The 19,325-nt window shown below is 42.6% G+C and overlaps 1 protein-coding gene across 5 annotated transcripts in view; it reads left to right on the top strand.

The window, feature by feature from the left end:
• Positions 1 to 19,325, top strand: part of TECPR2 (tectonin beta-propeller repeat containing 2) — a 77,414-nt gene that overhangs the window by 20,915 nt on the left and 37,174 nt on the right. For all 5 annotated transcript variants that reach the window (XM_074996472.1, XM_074996474.1, XM_074996471.1 and 2 more), the window contains exons 9-13: positions 5,151 to 6,136; positions 7,683 to 7,866; positions 9,903 to 10,076; positions 12,117 to 12,297; positions 16,155 to 16,296. In XM_074996472.1, coding sequence (XP_074852573.1) covers positions 5,151 to 6,136; positions 7,683 to 7,866; positions 9,903 to 10,076; positions 12,117 to 12,297; positions 16,155 to 16,296 — 1,667 coding nt within the window. The remainder of the gene's footprint in view (positions 1 to 5,150; positions 6,137 to 7,682; positions 7,867 to 9,902; positions 10,077 to 12,116; positions 12,298 to 16,154; positions 16,297 to 19,325) is intronic.

The following is a 19,325-nucleotide window of genomic DNA, read 5'->3' as shown; positions in this document are numbered from 1 at the left end:
GCTGAGTGCTCTGGTGCTGACCCAACACTGTGGGCCAGTTTCAGGTGCCCTATGCACCAGCACAATACCTAGCGCACATGACATCGGCGCCAATTCCAATGGCCCTGCCATGGTCATCTGCCTCTGAATCAGCATCGGAGTTGGACTCTTTCTACTTGCACTCCGGACAGAGCAGGAGCTCATGACGGCTGCACCATAGCTGTCGCAGGCACTGTAGTTGTTGCTCAGACGATCCAGGTTGGCTGCTGGATTCACAGGCAGCTCAGCAGTAGCCCTTCTGGACCCTGTGGGCATTTCATGAGACACAGAGCCAGGCCATTGGAGTGCCTTCCACAGTACTGGGGGCCCTTCTGATTCCACACTTGGCACCATTGGTCTCACTGGGCACCCCACCACCAGAACATAGACAGAAAGCAGCAGTCATAGTGGAGCTGCCTGCTTCTACCTCATCGGTGTTGACCTCAGCACTTCTCGTCACTGTCGCAGCGGGACTGGACCCCTTTGGTGCCAGCGCCATCTGTAATTGTACCTCGGGTGCTGATGGGGCAGGCACCAGCCCAGGCACCAGCACCAACCCAACTGCTGAGAGCCATAACAGTGCTGTTTATGCCTCCTGTGGCAGGGTTTTTGGGCCAGTCAGTGCCTATGCCAGCTCCGCCTACGGTGCCCCCCCCCCCCGGGTTTGCCCATAATTTCCATGGGGGGGCCGAGTGCCTGAACAGGTAACTACTGCCCTTCCCCGCCAAATGGAGGCACAAGGGCTATCATCGTCTTCCTCCCCAGATGAGGCGGTGATGGGTTCATCGGCCTCGCCCGTCTTGGAGGATGGCAGGGCTTTTCAACAACTCCTTAGGAGAACGGCTCAAACCTTGAGAGTGCAACTGGAAGAGGTCCCAGATGAAATGGACTCTGTCACAGACATTTTTGTCCTCTGCAGGCTCCACCAGGGTGGTTCTGCCCATAATCAAAATTGGCACTACAGCTAAAACGGTCTGGCAGACCCCTGCCTCTGCCTATCCTACAGCCCGTAGGAATGAGAGATGGTACTTAGTGCCATACCAGGGCAATGAACATTTGTTCATGAGCCCCCACATGACTCCCTGGTAGTGGACACTGCTAACCATAGAGAGCACCAAGGGTTCCAGGGTACCTCCCCAAAAAACAGAGAAGCTGAACACTTGGACCTCTATGGGAGAAAGGTCTATTCAATGGGGAGTTGCAATTAAGAATTGCTAACCAGCAGGCTCTGGTTAGCAGGTGTGCTTATAATACAGTCATCACTCTGTCTAGGTTCTCTGAAAACATGCAAACCGAAGCCAAGCAGGACTTCACCGCCATGGTGTAGGAGAACAAACTGATTTCCAGGGCGGCCCTGCAGACAGCATTGGATGCTGTGGACACTGCCATGAGGGCTTTGGCTTCTGGAGTGGCAATGTGCAGAGGCGCTTGGTTGCAGGTTTCCAGCCTGCCTCATGATGTCCAGCAGAAAATCCAAGACCTTCCCTATTTTCAGATAAGACAGATAAAAGACTGCACAGTCTGAAAGACTCTAGGGCTACCCTTTGCTCCTTGGGCCTGCATACACCTGCCAACCCACACAGGCATTTTAACCCCCATCCTCAGCAAAGATGGTTCCGCAGCCGCAAAGGGATGGCAGTAAAAGGTGGAACAGGACAGGCAGGTGCCTTTCAGGCCAACAATCTCAAGCTCACCAGGAGGGCCCCCAGGGACCCAACCTGCAGTTTTAATGGCATGGTCGGGAATGTCGAATCAATCTCACCCACTCCAGCATCCCCGCTTTTTTCATTCTGCCTGTCTCCCTTTTTACCATACGTGGTGCAGCATCACTACAGATCGGTGGGTCTGATGTACAGTAGAGAGGGGATACACCATTCTGTTCTCTTCATACCCTCCCCAACCCCTTCCCTGTCCCTCTTTAGGGACCCCCTCATGAGATCCCGTTACAGCAGGAATTGCAATCCCTCCTGAGTTCTGGGGCCATAGAAGTAGTTCCTCCCAGGTTCAGGGGACGGGTTTTATTCCTGGTATTTCCTAATTCTGAAACTAAATGGGAGCTTGAGACCCGTCCTGGACCTAAGAGGTCTCAACGAGTTTGTGAAAAAGATAAAATTTCATATGATATCCCTGGGTCTCATTCCCAATGCTGGAGCAGGGGGATTGGTTTGCGGCTCTCTACTTACAGGACGCATATTGCAATTTACCATCCTGACAGGTTTCTTGGGTTTATGGCACATGGGAACCATTATCAGTTCACAGTCCTGCCTTTCAGTCTGTCTGCGGCCCCGAGGGTCTTCACCAAATGCATGGCGGTAGTAGCTGCCCACCTATGTAGGCAAGGGGTGCAGCTGTTCCTGTACCTGGAAGACTGGCTAGTCCAGGGTTATTCCATGGAGCAGGTGATTCAGCATGTACAGTTGAGGCATCAAACATTTGTAAGCGTTGCTGTCCTAGTCAATGAGGCAAAGTTGGTGTTGGTTCCGTCTCAGTCAATAGGGTTTGTAGGGGCACGACTGAATGCCAGGTGTGTCAGGGTGTTGCTGCCGGACAACAGGTTCGGGTACCTGGGGGTCATCATCCGAGACATCCTGGCAGCTCCCACCACAATGGGCAGGTGCTGCCTACATTTGCTAGGTCACAGGACAGCATGCACCTTCATGGTGCAGCACACCAGGCTGAGGATGCACCCTCTATAGTTATGGCTGTCATCGGTGTATCGCCCTGTAAAAGACTGTTTGGACTTGATGGTTACAGTGCCGACATGGTCTTTGTCGACCCTGCACTGGTAGTTAGATGAGGGGATTGTCCTCACAGGGGTCCACTTTGCCCCTCAGGAGCTGTCACTTTCCCTAGTAACAGATGCTTGAGACCAGGGTGGGGAGCGCACCTGGGTCAGCTACGAACCCAGACTCTTTGGACTGTGTCAGACCGTCAGACCTTCAGACCCACATAAATGTGAAGGAGCTCAGGGCCATCAAACTAGCGCATGTGATTTTCAAGGTCAGTCTGATGGGACATTGCATGTTAGTCAGTACAGACAACACGACAGCAATGTACTATGTCAACAAACGGGTGCACGGTCCTCTCCCCTGTGCTACAAGTCCATGATGCTCTAGGACTTCTGCATACAGCACATCATCGTGCTGCAGGCCCTTTACCTGCTAGGTGTGCACAGTTCACAGGCACACCAACTCAGCAGGTCCTTTACAGATCACGAGTGGCCTCTTCCCCCCAGAGGTCATTCATTCTGTTTTCTGGAGAAGGGGGTGTTCCCAGGTGAACCTGTTTGCCTCCAACCGCAATGCAAAATGTGGCACGTTTTGCTCCTACCACAGTCAAAGCCCAGGGTCCTAGGCAGATGCCTTCGGTGTCCCCAGGCAAGCTGATGTGTGCATTCCCTCCGATTCTGCTAGTTCACAGGGTCCTCAAGCTTCACTCAGAAGGGGTGTTGATCATCTTCGTGGCACCGGCATGGGCCTGTCAGCACTGGTACTCAACCCTCCTGCATCTGTCAACCTGCAAGCCGATGACGTTGCCAATCTGACCAGACCTGCTGACGCAGCAAGAGGAGAGACTGCAACATCCCGATCTCTGGTCGCTGCACCTGACAATATGGATGCCCCGTGGCTGAGGGATTGGGAGCTGGCCTGTTCGGATTCCATAAAGGAAGTATTATTAAATAGTAGAAAACCCTCCACGAGGGTGACTTATTTGGCTAAGTGAAAAAGGTTTTCTGTGTGGGTATCTCACAGAGGTCTGTCTCCTTCACAAGCGCCCATCCCATTGATTTTAGATTACCTATGGGGCTTGATATAGGAGGGCTTGTCCCTCTCCTCAGTTAGGGTGCACTTTGCTGCTATCTCAGCTTTTCAATGAAACATCTTCTGTGTTTTCAAACCCCATAGTCAAAAGGTTTCTGAAAGGTTTAGAAATAATCAAGCTCCAGGTTTGGACACCACTGTCCCCATGGGATCTCAATTTGGTGTTAGCCAAGCTTATGGGTGCCCCCTTTGAACCTCGGGCTGCCTGTTCCTTGCTGTTTCTGAGTTACAAAACAAAGTTTGTAGTGGCAGTCGCCTCAGCCAGGAGGATATATGAGTTGAGGGCACTTTCAGAGGACTGTTTGTACAGTGCTTCAGAACGATAAGGTTAGGCTGAGACCTCACTCCATGTTTTTGCATAAGGTGGTCTCCACATTTCGTGTTAACCAAGATATTTCCCTACCAGTATTTTACCCAAAGCCCAATGTCTCCCGAAGGGAGCAATGTTTACATGCCTTGGCTGTTAGAAGGGTGCTGGCCTTCTATATGGGTAGGAGTAAGTCCTTTAGAAGAACGCAGCAGCTCTTTGTGGCAGTTGCTGATAGGATGAAGGGTCTTCCGGTCTCCTCCTAGCGGGTCTCCTACTGGTTTAGTGAAGTTCATCAAGGAGTGTTGCAAGCTCACGGGGGTCCCTCCCCTTTGGTTAGGGCACACTTCACGAGAGCACAGTCATTGTCTGTGGCATATTTAGCACAGATGCCTATCCAGGACATCTGTATGGCAGCTACCTGGTCCTCAATTCATAGGTTTATAGCAAATTACACTTTGATGCAGCATGCATGGGGAGATGCTGCAGTGGGCAGGGCTGTCCTGCAGTCCATTCAGGGCTCCAACCCCACCTCCTAGGCATTGGCTTGTACTCACCCAACTTGCAATGGACACAAGCAATCACTTGAAGAAAAGACAGTTACCTGTTTGGTAACTGGTGTTCTTTGAGATGTGTTGCTCATGTCCATTCCAAAACCCACCTGACTTCCCCACTGTTGGAGTAGCCAGCAAGAAGGAACTGAGCGCATGCATGCACGTGTGTGCACATATTGGTAGCCATATCGGCGTCTCTACAGGGGCGCTGCAGCGACCCAATGGTCACTGGCTAGGGCGAAAAAAGCTTCCAGGGACTGGATGTGCGCTCACACACACCCAACTTGGAACAGACATGAGCAACACATCTTTAAGAACACCAGTTATAAAACAGGTAACCGTCTCTTTCCTATTTCCTCAGTAAGAGTAAAAATATTTGCATTATTTTAATTCCATTGAACTCGGATAGATTTTATTAATAAGAATATTTCTTTTTTTTTCTGAGATCAGAAAATGTGACCAGGAAAAACCACAGCTCTCTGGAAGGTACACCAAGTTATGAACGTCAGGTTTCCGGTGATAGTGCACATTCTTTAAATGCAGATTCATTGTCTATGACTTCTAGCCTAATGAGCTGTAGTATAGATCACTTGAGCACAGCTTCTCCAGATCAGGAAAGTGAGTTCAGTGTGGAGTCGAATGCTGTCTTGCAAGAGGATAATATCTCAGAATCATTCAGTGTGCTTCAGTCCTCTGAATCTGTTTCTGTATTAATGCATGAAGAAGGTGGAGGAACAACTGAACTACTAAAACTTTCTAACAGTGACAATGGAATGAATATGCCAGCTGTTACAGATACTCAAACATCCAACTCTCTCTTAATCCTCACTGAAAATTTGGCTGATAGCAATAATACAGAATGTAATCCAAGCCTGCTGTCTGAAAATGCTGAATGCCATTATAAATCCTCACTGCAAGAGGAACAAGAGTATTTTCCTGTGCTAGGTAAAGTAGATAAAACTTTAGCTAGACTAAATCTGAAGGATTGTGAAAATGATTTGGAAGAATCTAAGATCACCGATAAAGTGTCTTTAGGTTTTCACTTCACATGTGGTGCAGAAAAATCACTGAAACAGGAGCAAAGTGATGAAGAGCAGCAGCCACATGTTTTAATAAATGCTGCCTCAGGAAACCCTACAGATCCCCAGTCTGACCTCTCTAGGGAAGATGTGCGGTTACAAGATACTGCAGTTTTGGGATGGGACTTGGAGGATGCAGTCAAAGCTAAGTATAGTGCTAGTGCATCTGAATGGGTAACCAACACGTATGATGCCAGGACTGAGAAATCTACATCCAGTGATGAAGAGGATATTTACAGACATGGACTACCATATTCATCTTCAGAGACTAGTGTGACAGAAATTGGAGGGAGTTTTATTTCCCAGGATACGACCAGAACAAGCCTAGATGAAATAATACTCTTAAAATCAGATCAGGTATCTGCTTTTTTTATGGTTAAAGTATTTAAAATAGTAGTATTCTAGAAGAACCTACCACAAACGTTTTTCTTTTCTTTTATGAAAGTGTTTTCTTATTGATCCAGCAAGTAAAACACAAATGAGGAAACTAAGCATATACAATACACAGTGCAAATTATTACTGCAGACCTCAACAATATACAGAAGGCTTTGTTTTCAGTGTGCTAATGGAGAGATGTCTGTTAACACATGTTCAAAAGGAGTTGTTTATCCTATATTGTGGAAATGTTGATGTGAAGCCATCAGAAAGTAATACAGCACCAAAAAGTTCTCTAAGATGGCATCAACATTTAAGTTTGAGGACCCAGCTCTGCAAGAGGTTGGATACTTTCATCTCTCATTGAAGAGTCTGAGCATCTCCTAGGTTTGGGTTTTTAGTCCACTTTTCTTTTAAATTTTGCCTATTTAAATAATAATTTGACAGTCCAGGGACTTTGGCTTTTTTTTTTTCCCTCTTCGTTTTCTATAGCAGAGAGTATGCTGAAAGAGGCATTGTGAATTACAACTAGCAAAGAATCTTTTTTTGTGCTTTTAAAATGAGTTTTTTCCTTCCTCTCTCTTCTCTCTGCTTCTCTGGTAGAAGAAAGAGAGCTACAGAAATAGTAAATTTAATTTAATGGACTGTCAAGTGACACTTATTAAAAAGGCGCTGGTACTAAACCTTTGATGTTGATGAAATGTTTAACACCAACTTGATTTGTAGGAGGGTCAGGTTCATAAGGCAAGCACACTGATAAAGTCTTGTTTCCTTAGCTTCAGTAACCTTTTGGTGTAATTTGTGTCAACAATAGGTAAAATGCTTTCAGATGACAGATGACTTTTAATTTTGTCCCAAAAAACTCTGCAAGCTAAATAAAGTATTGCTGTGTTAATTTCCTTTAAGCAATATGTTTTAGAAACATTAAAAGAAGGCTGTGATTTCAGAATCTGGAAGGGAGAACTTCATCTTCAGCAATGTTTTGAAATGCATCTTAGTATTTTAGTTAATGTACAGCCTGTTGAGCTAGTTGTTATGCAGAACTCCAGCTCAGTAATACAAGCTGTAAAAATCCATAACGTTCCATTCCATTTGTATTATCAGGGACACCCCGCAGGTCAGAGCTGGCAATTTATCCTATGCCGCCTCACTCACCAGTGTGTACTCCAAAAGATCATTAAAACATTAGTGCATACTTCATTCTGGCATTACTGTTTACATATGTATTTGCTTCTATGAAATAACAGGATAATATTGATTTGATTTTTGGATTGCCCTGTGAAGTCCATTGTAGTGGTGGACTTTGGTTTGTTTTTGGGTGAGACAGATAGGAAAACTTAGCACTAAGTACTCGGTCAGCTGGCTGCTGATAAAATGGTTTTTACCAGACTTATTCTGTAATTTAATATATTCTGATTCTTTTAAAAAAAAAAAAAAAAAAACCTCTGCTTTTTAATGTATGTATGTCTGACCATTTTCTTGTGTAACTGAAGGTACCTGACATTGCTCTGACTCTCCAGTTTTTAGTTTTCAGAAAGCTGGATGGGATATTCTGGCCCTGGCTATGGGATACTCAGCTTGGTTGTCTCAGAAAAGTACATTTGGTGCCTGGACTACAAAGGTAGCCTCTATTGTAGTGCTTTACCTAGTGCAGGTCTGCGGTGGCAAAAGTTTGAAGATGCTGTCCAGCAGGTGGCAGTCTCACCTTCAGGTTGGTTAAAGTGCATTTCACTCTATTTCTTGAAAATAAAATAAACATTTTTCAAATTAAGCTTTTTGATATGATTGTGTGACTACATGCAGCATGCATTCCCTCTCATCTCACTACTTTGTGATCAGTGTTTACATTAGTCAGGGAGGATTGCTATGCTGTCTGTATTCTAACTTGCTTTCCAAAACACACCTGGATAGGGCAACCATATCTCCCTGTCCCAATACAGGAGTGGGAGGAACGGCTCCTCCAAGCCCTGGGGAGCCAGGAAGGAGGCGGCAGCTGCTGGCGCTCCCCGGAAGCCTTGGAAGCGGCAGCCCCCTGTACTCCCCAGGTGCCCCGGGGAAGTGGCAGGTGCCCATGCTCCCCATGCTTCCCCAAGGCTCAGGGAAGTGGGATGGGAGCAGGAGAGGAATGGCCCAAATACGGGACTGTCCCATCCAGTACAGGACGGATGGTCACCTTACATCTAGACTGTATTCTGTAGTGCACAACATATATTTAAAAGTTGTTAAAAGGCTATCTTGACTTACATGACTTCATTCCTGGAATATTAAAGTACTGTTTTCTAGCATAAGTAGATAACACATTATTGAATGTTTTTATTTGTAATTAACTCAATTTTATAATTTTATATTTTAAAATTAACCTCTATTACACAACTTATTTTCTGAACAAAACATATTTTATTGGGGGGGAAAAAATCCTACTCCTAAGATGATCACTTTAATAACAAGGCTATACTTTAATTAGAAAGTCTTTCTTATCACCACTGCCCCCTCTCTTTTTTCATCTTCTCCACTGGGTACATTCATTGTTACATTTTGATTGACTTTGACTTTTAAAATTATTTTTGATGGTTTGGGATTAAAATTGTAAGAGGTAAAGCCAGGTTTTTGAAAGTGGATTTATTCCCTCTTCACCTTTCCAGATTCCTCCAGTGCTGGTATGATTGTAAGCCAGTTTCTCAACCATTTTCTCATTCTGGTTTCCAACCATCTCATGATTTCTTTTCCTGTCTCTTGTCACTTAAAGCAGCTGATAACCTTATTGCCTTTTCTGAAGGGTAGGAGGACATACTGGCTGAGTTACTTTTTAAATTGCCACATTTGGTCTGTGACTAAACCCTAATGGGAACATGCTAGCATTTATAAGAGTATGTAAACAGACCAAAGAGGAGAAAACAGAATCAAATAATGCAATTCTGGGCACCATGCTTTTCTCTTCTGTGTAAAAGCTATGAATGTATGGTGTACTGATTTGCCATTTGAATTGGACTGACACATTTAAATTTTGAATTCCATTATGCTGTTCTGTTACCTTTTTATGATTGGACTGTTTTACCAAGCAAAACTTGAGCCAAATTTTGAAAACTAGCCCCTGAAATTGCACCTGCAAGTTCTTTCTTCTACCACTGCCCTTTACTCTGTGGAGTGTCACACCTGTTTAAGTAACTGACTGTCACTCACTAGTGGCTTGCCTATAGCAATTATAAACTTTAACCTTGCTAGTGCTAATGACCCAAGAGAGAATACACGTAACCAGTGCACTTGAGCGCACACATGGAAAACAATGCGTTAGAGATTTGTCCTGTGCTGCATATGGTTTTAACATGACAACTGTGATCTTGGCTTTGGGATTAGTTATGCAAGACTGTGCGTGGGCATGCATGCGTGTCTATAGAACATCAGTTGTATTTCAGAAGTTTGTATTGGGGCCATTTGTTAATTTGACTTTAATATTTGTTTCATTTCATGTTGGATAATTTGAAAATAATATGATTAAAGTAATGACTTTAAACATTTTTCAGTAAGACCTGGTCTCTGGCAATATACATGACTCTGTAAAGCTGGTAACTGACTCCCTTTTGAACATCTAAAAATGTCATGTCATGTAAAAATTAATAAAGATTTTCTAAATCTTCATTTTTCCCCTGTTATCTTGGATAGCATTATGTATTTTGTGTGACCAGTAGACTAGCTGTCTCTGCAGTTGCAGTCAATATTTGGTATCACCCACCATTCATTTGTGTACAGGGGCTCTCCTCTGGAAGATTGAACAGAAAACTAATAAAGCATTTGCCTGCGGAAAAGTAACCATAAAAGGAAAGCGTCACTGGTATGAGGCTTTACCTCAGACAGTATTTGTAGCTTTAAGTGATGACACTGCCTGGATTATCAGAACTAATGGAGATCTGTATCTGCAAACAGGTATTTAATTTGTTGCCCTTCTCATTTTTGTAAATGAGAATTACAAGCATGTAAACAGTGCTCCAAATACAGAATAAAAATGTTATTTACTCCATGGTGGAGAAGTCCTTTGTCTTGGAAATCAATTATGAGATGTTGTCTTGCAAGCCTAGGAAATATTATTGTTTGTATTATTATAACTGCTAGGTGGCCAAATTTTGGACCCAGTAGATGGGGGTCAGCAACCCCCAGTGCACGTACCAAGAGTAACATGTGAGCCCATTTTCATCGGCATGTGAGATGGGACTTCCCCCCTATACATCCAGGAGCTTGCTCAAAGACAAGCCACCAGTGGATTAACAAAATACCATCTTAATGCTACCAAACACCACCTAAACAGTAAAGCTCTGCGTATTTGTTAATGAAGCTGTTGTAACTAGGACTATTAGTGACTTTAGAAAGAATCACTAGCACTTGCACTGTACATCGGGGCAAAAGGTCAAATTTCAGCACTCTGCCTTAGAAAGGGTGCTACCCCTGGAGCAAGAACCAAAAAAAAAAAGGCCATCCTGAGTGTTTTATAATCTCAGTATAAGATGAGACCTATAGATGAATACAGACAGGAGCATAAAGTAACAATGCAACAATGATAGGTTGCTGGCCTGCAGCCTAATCATTGTCAAGCATTTTGTAGGCATCAAAGCACAAATCAGGTTTTTAAGCAGGGTCACAAATATAAATAGTGAGGTGAATTTACAGATGTTTGTGGCGCTCCTTCCGAGTGTGAGATGCAGCGAGGAAAGCATGCAGATGTTTGAAAAATTGGAAGGGGGGCAGTGGCGTTTGGCATGGCGAGCTAATCAGAGGTGGGTGTTAGCCTCTCAGTAGGAAATGAGAAATAATAGATGAGAAGGGGCTAGGTTGTCAGGGTCTTTGAAATTAAAGACAAAGAGTTTGTTTGCTAAAGAATGGGGAGCTGGAAGAAGTATGCAAAGAGAAGGATGAAATTGTCTAAGTGATGACCTAGGAAAATGGCCTTGTAGCAGCATGGATATGAATGGGGAAAGACTGCATTGTCAAGCCTAAAGAAAAGTGTGTTTCAGTAACCAAGATGTGGTGATGAGCCCTTAAACAAAAATTTTAGCTGTGTGGATGGAAAGGATAGCACATTTTAGGCACACCCTAAATTTGAGGACCTAGAAGGTGTTATGCAGGTTATGAGCTTGAGTGACTGGCAGGATGATGATATTGTCCGTGTAGATTGAGGAAGGGGGTATTTTGCAGTGGGGAGAAGATGAGGTATTCTATTTTAGCTATGTTGAACTTCAACTGATGGCTAGAAATCCACAAAAGGAATCACAAAGATGCCTCATTTTCATTTGTAGAGAAGAGGCTACACTGCAGACAGGTGGTGTATGTAAATACAGGTTCAACTGAGATGACAGCCATTTATGCATAGAAGGGGAGAAGAAGCTAACTGTAATTTCCTTTAACTGTCATCAGTCTACCATGAGACACCTAAAGCTCCCTCCTACTTTAGAACTTACAAAAAATCTAATCTGTTGAGCTTTCCCTCTCAGACATGAAAATCAAACTTTCATATAGTTCTGGATAGGAAGCTATGCACTCTGGAAGAATGGATGTATCTATGCAATAATTGTTTAAACTTGTTTGATATTACAAGAAATTTCCCATGTTCAATCATTACAAGTCATTTCTGTTTTGTTATTGATGAACATCTTAAATGGAAATTCCTGGTACTGCCATTTGGAGGAGGGAAGAAGAAGTTGTAGAATGAGAATGATGGGCTCTCCAAGAAATTACTGAACTGAAAATGTTTTTGTTAAGTATTCTAACTAGAGGTACAATGGTTTGTTTGATAAAATATAAATGGAACATTCTACACTAAATGTTAATAGTCTGTGTAGAGTACAGTAAATGGAGCAGACAAGAGGTTAACATGTTTGTTGATCTCACCCCACCCTTTGTGCTCTACCTTACCAGATATAACACAACTTATTTGTAAACAGTTGCTCCTTCACTTCTTTGTTTTGGTTCCAGGCCTGAGCGTGGATCGTCCATGTGCCAGAGCTGTGAAGGTTGATTGCATGTATCCACTATCTCAGGTTACATCGAGAAACAATGTTGTGTGGGCACTGACTGAGCAGCGCATGCTTCTCTATCGAGAGGGAGTGAGTAGCTTCTGTCCCGAAGGAGAAGAATGGAAGTGTGATATTGTCAGGTAACTGAGCAGTGTTTAACCACAATGACAAATGGTTACTTTCATTCCTGGGTATTTCATCCTATGGTAACTTAGCCATTAACTTCTTGCTTTTTAAAGCATTCTGCAGCCAAACTGTAATCCTCGTGGCATCTCATTCCATACGGTGCATCTTGTTACGTCGTAATTTAATCAGTCTATGGGCAAAAAGGACGTTACTTGAAGGCATTTATTGTGGTGGGTGGCAGATGCTTAATAAAAGTATGTATGGGAAAGAAGAGTGGAAAAATCCTTGAACTCTGAATGAATGAAATAGGCCCTTTTATACTAAATATCGTTTAGATTGAATAGGAACACAGAGGTAGCCATGTTGGTCTGTACTCCAACAAAACAGCAGAAATGTAGCCCTTTAAAGACTAACAAAATGATTTATTTGGTAATATGCTTTCCTGGGACACACCCACTTCATCAGATCAATCTCATGTCCAAAACGGACGGACACTTATAAGTACAGAGGACCAAAAAAAATTGCAATAAAAACTGACAAATCATATAGGACTGAAGTAGGGGGATGAGGAGAGGGTAGATGTTAAGTGTCCTGCCTGAGATAATTATAAGCATCAAAGGAACGGAAGCAGTCCTTGTAATGTGTGAGGTAATTGATGTCTCTGTTCATACCATGTGTTAATGTGTCATATTTGAATATGAATTCCAATTCACAAATTTCTCACTGCAATCTGTTTTTAAATTCTCTGTGCTCTTGGACACACATTCTCAGGTCTTTAACAGAATGGCCCGCTCCACTGAAGTGTTCACTGACCAGCTTATGTGTACTGAGTTTCTTGATGTCTGCTCTGTGTACATTTATTCTTTGGTGAAGGTTTTGCCCAGTCTGTCCAATGTACATCATGGTAGGGAATTGTTGGCACCTAACGGCATATATAATGTTGCTGTAAGTGCACGAGAACGTTCCTTTGATCTTCTGACTAACTTAGTTAGGTCCAATGATGGTATGCCCAGAATAAATATGTGGACAAAGTTGGCAGCGGGGTTTGTTGCAAGGAAAACTTCCAGGATGGGTGTTTACAGTGGTGTTGCCTGTGATTGCTGGTGAGAATCTTTATTAGGTTAAGAGATTGCCTATAGGAAAAGACAGGCCTGTCACCTAGGGCCTTCTGCAGTGTAGCATCATGATCTCGAATGGGTTTGAGTTGGGGGCTGTAGGTGGTGATAAGTGGTGTTCTGTTGTTGATCTTCTGGGGCCTATCTTGAAGTAGCTGGTTTCAGGGTATTCATCTGGCCCTGTCAGTCTGCTTCTTTTTTTTTTTTTAACTTCTCCTTGTAGGTACTTTAAGTTTTATAAATGCTTGGTAGAGGTCTGGAAGTTTTCAGTCTCTGTCACTAGGATCAGAACAGATGTGATTGTATCTAAGGGCTTGACTATAAACGATGGATTGTGTGGTGTGTGCTGGATGGAAGCTGGAGGCATGTAGGTAAATGTAAGAGTCAGTGCGTTTCTGGTAGAGGGTGATGTCGATGTAGCTGTCAGTGATGATTTGTACTGTGGTTTTCAGGAAATGTGTGAAATAGTTGAGGCTGAGATTGATGGTAGAGTTCAGGTTGTTAAAATCTCTGTGAAATTCTTCCAGAGTCTCTTTACCATGGGTCCAAGTGATTAAATATGTCATTGTAGCATAAGTAACAGGGGACAAGAGCTAAGCAATCAGTGTTCTAAGCTGTCCATAAAAATGTTAGCATACTGTAGGGCCATGTGAGTGCCCATAGCAGTGCCACTAATAAGGAGGTATAAATTGTCCCCAAATTGGAAATAATTATGGGTGAGACCAAAGATACATAGGTCAGCCACCAGATTTGCTGTTGTAACAGCAGGGATGGTTTTCCTGATAGGTTGCAGTCCATCTTCATGTGGAATATTGGTGTAGAGAGCCTCGACATCCATGGTGGCAAGGATGGAGTTGTCAGGAAAGTTTCCAATTTTTTGTAATTTCCTCAAGAAATCAGTGATACCTCAGAGATAGCTAGGAGGCCTGGTGGCATAGGGTTTGAGGAGGGCGTCCTACATACCTGGATAGTCCGGTGGTAAGGGTGCCAATATCTGAAATGATAGGGCAATCCTGGGTTTCCAGGTTTATGGATTTTAGGCAGTAAATAGAATAATCCAGGTCGGGGCTCAGATGGTGTGTCTGAGTGAATTTGGTCTCAAGTAGAGGAAGGGAGTTCTTTAAGTAGATGGTGTAGTTTCTTTTAGATTCTACATTGGGATCTGAGAAAAGAGGTCTGTAAAATGTGGTGTTGGAGAGTTGTCTAGCTGCCTACTGTTCAGAGTCTGACTTATTCATGATGACGATAGCACACCCTTTGTCAGCTGGCTTGATTTTTGAGACTTGTTTAGGTTGCTCATTTGTGCTATAATAGTGCACCTAGTGTTTACAGTAGGTCTCCAAATATTTAATAGTTTTTCCAACAGTATAGGTATTTGTTTACAGCTGACTTTCTCAGTCAGTCACAAGGATAATAATTGCACTGATCTCTCATCCCCAAATCCATTTAAAATACAGTGGGTAGCATATTTTACTTCTGTGGATACTTTTACCAGAGCTTTATCAGCAACAGACCAATGTTTTCTTTCTCATCTGGAGAGCAATTACATGATGATAAAACAAAATGTAAAATGTGTGGAAATGTGCCCATTCTTGCATAAATAAACGTTATTTCTTTCCCAATAGGTAATTACTTTAATATTAGCTTTTAACATTAGCTTTATATTTAATTTATTTTTTGGAAGATTTGAGTGGGGGAGGGGCTAATGGTCACATCTACAACTTGCATCAAATTATTACGTTGAAGAAAGTTGGATCTCTTCCATGCAAATACACAACAGTAACTAATAAATGAGGTATCCTTCATGTCTCAGATTAGACTTTTAGAACCATTCAAATAAATGCAAATTGAGATTTCTGAGCTCTTCAGGAAGGCATGTTAGTGACTATCAAAGTAGGCCTGGCAATTTAACTTTTTTGTTTTAAAAATACTGTTCAGTGATCAGTTTTCTTGGTTTAGGTATGGGATTGTTTCACACAGGAAACTTGTAATCTAGGTTTGCTTCTGTCTTTATGGTATAATAATAAAGTTCAAGATTATGCTGTCTGGGCTCTTAATGCTCTAGTTACAATGGAGAAAAACAATCAAAACAAAACCTTGTAACATTACATTTTTTAAGAGTTGTCAGAAAGTAGCTGCCATTTTTATCATTTCTGTAGTGTTTATGTGCTGAAGAATTCAGTGTTCGTCCATTATATTTGTAGTCTTGATATTTACAAAAAACCACCTAGCTTTTAGAATTATAGTTGTAGGAAGAGGTCTAATAACTAAGTTAGTAGGTAAGTAAGGAGATACATTTTATTTTATATATTGGTACAGTAAACTCTTTCATATCCAGCAGTCCTGGGACCATGAGGTTGCTGGATATTCAAATATTCTGGATAATAAAGAGATATACCTGGTAATGCATAACACACACACATACATACACACACAAAATTAAGAAACAATCTAAAAAGTATGCAGAGTAGTTTATTTACCAACAACATTAGTCATGTACACTGTAAACTTATACTGAATTGGCTGTATTTATTTGTATTTTCTTTCGCTATACTGTACTTATGGAAAACGTAATTAAAATTTACTTAAGATTAGAATGCCGGTTATTTGGAAGGTCAAGATGATAGAATGCCAGATATGAAAGAGTTTACTGTAATACCATATGAAGAGCTTTGTTTCCTGATAGTTTCATATTCATTTTGAAGATTTTAAGGAAAATGTACTGCAGTATTTTAAAATGTCTTTTGCCTTTGCAGTGAAATGCAAGCTTTAGAACCAGTTTGTATAACTCTTGGAGATCAACAGACTTTATGGGCTTTGGATATACATGGAAATCTATGGTTCAGAACTGGTGTAGTACCAAAAAAACCGCAAGGAGATGATGACCATTGGTGGCAAGTATGTACTCCTTATTCAGCTTTCAGTAAAGTCCACCATTCCATGGCTGTGAGGTTCCCTTCCTGGGTTCCCAACATAAAAATATCAAGAAATAATTGCTTGAGGGCTTACAAGTATTATTGATACATATGTAATAAAAGCGTGAGGCTGCTTTTTAAATCTGGTCCCCCAAAACACTTAAGCATCCACTGTCAGCCAGACAAGAAATACAACAGTAAAAGGAGAGTTTGCTTTAGGAAGATTTAAAAAAATGCGGGGAAGCTGCTTTTCACTTAATCCAACTTTCTGCAAAGCATACAGGGCTGCTTCCTTCAGCCACAGAGCCTGTAAGGGAAAATGACAAAAGCAATTCTTATTGGGTGTAATTTCTCAGTATGGAATCCCTGATTGTAGTGTTCACATCTTTTCTTATGTTCTTGGATCCCTGCCCCCTGCCCCCCTCAAATCTCTAAAGACGGTGGATTGTCCACACCTCCATCTATCTCTCCTAAGTGATTTAGTCAAAAATATCTTAGTGTGTGCACATGGAGTCTTTTATACTGGAACATTATGGACAACATGGCTTATTGATGAAATTAGATTTCATTTCGAAGTTGTTTCAGCTTTGCTGCTTTTATAGGAATGTTCACTATGATCTCCTGTTTTGGAATGCTCCAAAACATAGTTATATTTAGTTGCTTGTAACAGAGCTTGAGTTTCAAGGAAGAGGAGAAATACACTTTTTTCCCTCTCTGACCATTCTCCAAATGGAGGGGATTCAGCTGCATCAGAGTTACAGGTACTTGAAATAAATAAAAAATACCAAGAAATACTAGCTCGGTACTTTGTTGTTTGATTAGTAGGCTTTTTTGTTTTATTTGTATGGGAAGCTGTTATCTGTAGTGTGATTCTGGTTTGTAATCAAGGCCTCTAAAACATAAGTCCATCAAAACTCAAGAGAGGTGAAATTGGTTTTTTCTTTCACTCACTCAGTAAAATGCCTTTAGAACAATAACAAAGAGGAAGCCGTGCTAGTCTATACACTATCAAAACAAAAAGCAATCAAGTAGCACTTTAAAGACTAGCAAAATGGTTGATTAGGTGAGCTTTTGTGGGACAGACCCACTTCTTCAGACCATAGCCAGACCAGAACAGACTCAATATTTAAAGCACAGAGAACCAAAAACAGTAAGCAAGGAGGACAAATCAGAAAAAGATAATCAAGGTGAGCAAATCGGAGAGTGGAGGGGTGGGGGGTAAGGTCAAGAATTAGACTGAGCCAAGTATGCAGACAAGCCCCTATAGTGACTCAGGAAGTTCCCATCACGATTTAAACCATGTGTTAATGTGCCGAATTTGAATATAAAAGCCAGCTCGTCCACTTCTCTCTCTAAAACGGTGCGATAATTTCTCTACAGTAACACACATACCTTGAGGTCATTGACAGAATGCCCCATTCCATTAAAATGTTGACTAACTGGTTTGTGGATCTGGAGTGTTTTGATGTCTGTTTTGTGCCCGTTGACCCTTTGTCTAAGGGAGTTAGAAGTCTGTCCAATATACAAAGCACCTGGGCATTGTTGGCACATGATGGCATATATGATGTTAGTAGAGGAGCATGAGAAAGTGCCCGTGATTCTGTGAGTAACCTGGTTAGGTCCAGTGATGGTATTTCCAGAGAAGATATGTGGACAAAGCTGGCAGCGGGCTTTGTTGCAGGGAAAGGTTCCAGGACTGGTGTTCCTGGGGTATAGACTGTGGCTGTTGGTGAGGATCCTCATGAGGTTGGGAGGTTGTCTGTAGGAGAGAACAGGCACGTCACCCAGGACCTTCTGGAGTGTGGCATCCTGATTAAGGATAGGTTGTGGGTCTTTAATAATTAGTTGCAGTGGTCTGAGTTGGGGGCTGTCGGTGATGACCAGTGGTGTTCTGTTCTTGGCTTTTTTGGGCCGATCTTGGAGTAGCTGGTCTCTGGGTATTCATCTGGCCCTGTCGATTTGGCTTTTTTTTTTTTACTTCTCCTGGTGGGTAATTCAGGTTTATGAATATTTTTGGTAAAGTTCTTGTAGTTTTTGGTCTCTGTCAGTTGGATCAGAGCAAATGCGATTGTACCTAAGAGGTACAAACCTAAGAGATTGTACAATCGCATTTGCTCTGATCCAACTGACAGAGACCAAAAACTACAAGAACTTTACCAAAAATATTCATAAACCTGAATTACCCACCAGGAGAAGTAAAAAAAAAAAGCCAAATCGACAGGGCCAGATGAATACCCAGAGACCAGCTACTCCAAGATCGGCCCAAAAAAGCCAAGAACAGAACACCACTGGTCATCACCGACAGCCCCCAACTCAGACCACTGCAATGAATTATTAAAGACCCACAACCTATCCTTAATCAAGATGCCACACTCCAGAAGGTCCTGGGTGACGTGCCTGTTCTCTCCTACAGACAACCTCCCAACCTCATGAGGATCCTCACCAACAGCCACAGTCTATACCCCAGGAACACCAGTCCTGGAACCTTTCCCTGCAACAAAGCCCGCTGCCAGCTTTGTCCACATATCTTCTCTGGAAATACCATCACTGGACCTAACCAGGTTACTCACAGAATCACGGGCACTTTCTCATGCTCCTCTACTAACATCATATATGCCATCATGTGCCAACAATGCCCAGGTGCTTTGTATATTGGACAGACTTCTAACTCCCTTAGACAAAGGGTCAACGGGCACAAAACAGACATCAAAACACTCCAGATCCACAAACCAGTTAGTCAACATTTTAATGGAATGGGGCATTCTGTCAATGACCTCAAGGTATGTGTGTTACTGAAGAGAAATTATCGCACCGTTTTAGAGAGAGAAGTGGACGAGCTGACTTTTATATTCAAATTCGGCACATTAACACATGGTTTAAATCGTGATGGGAACTTCCTGAGTCACTATAGGGGCTTGTCTGCATACTTGGCTCAGTCTAATTCTTGACCTTACCCCCCACCCCTCCACTCTCCGATTTGCTCACCTTGATTATCTTTTTCTGATTTGTCCT

Source organism: Carettochelys insculpta, chromosome 6 (genome assembly GCF_033958435.1).
Source record: "Carettochelys insculpta isolate YL-2023 chromosome 6, ASM3395843v1, whole genome shotgun sequence".
Classification (NCBI taxonomy): Eukaryota; Metazoa; Chordata; order Testudines; family Carettochelyidae; genus Carettochelys; species Carettochelys insculpta.
This window is presented reverse-complemented; position numbering and strand designations above follow the sequence as displayed.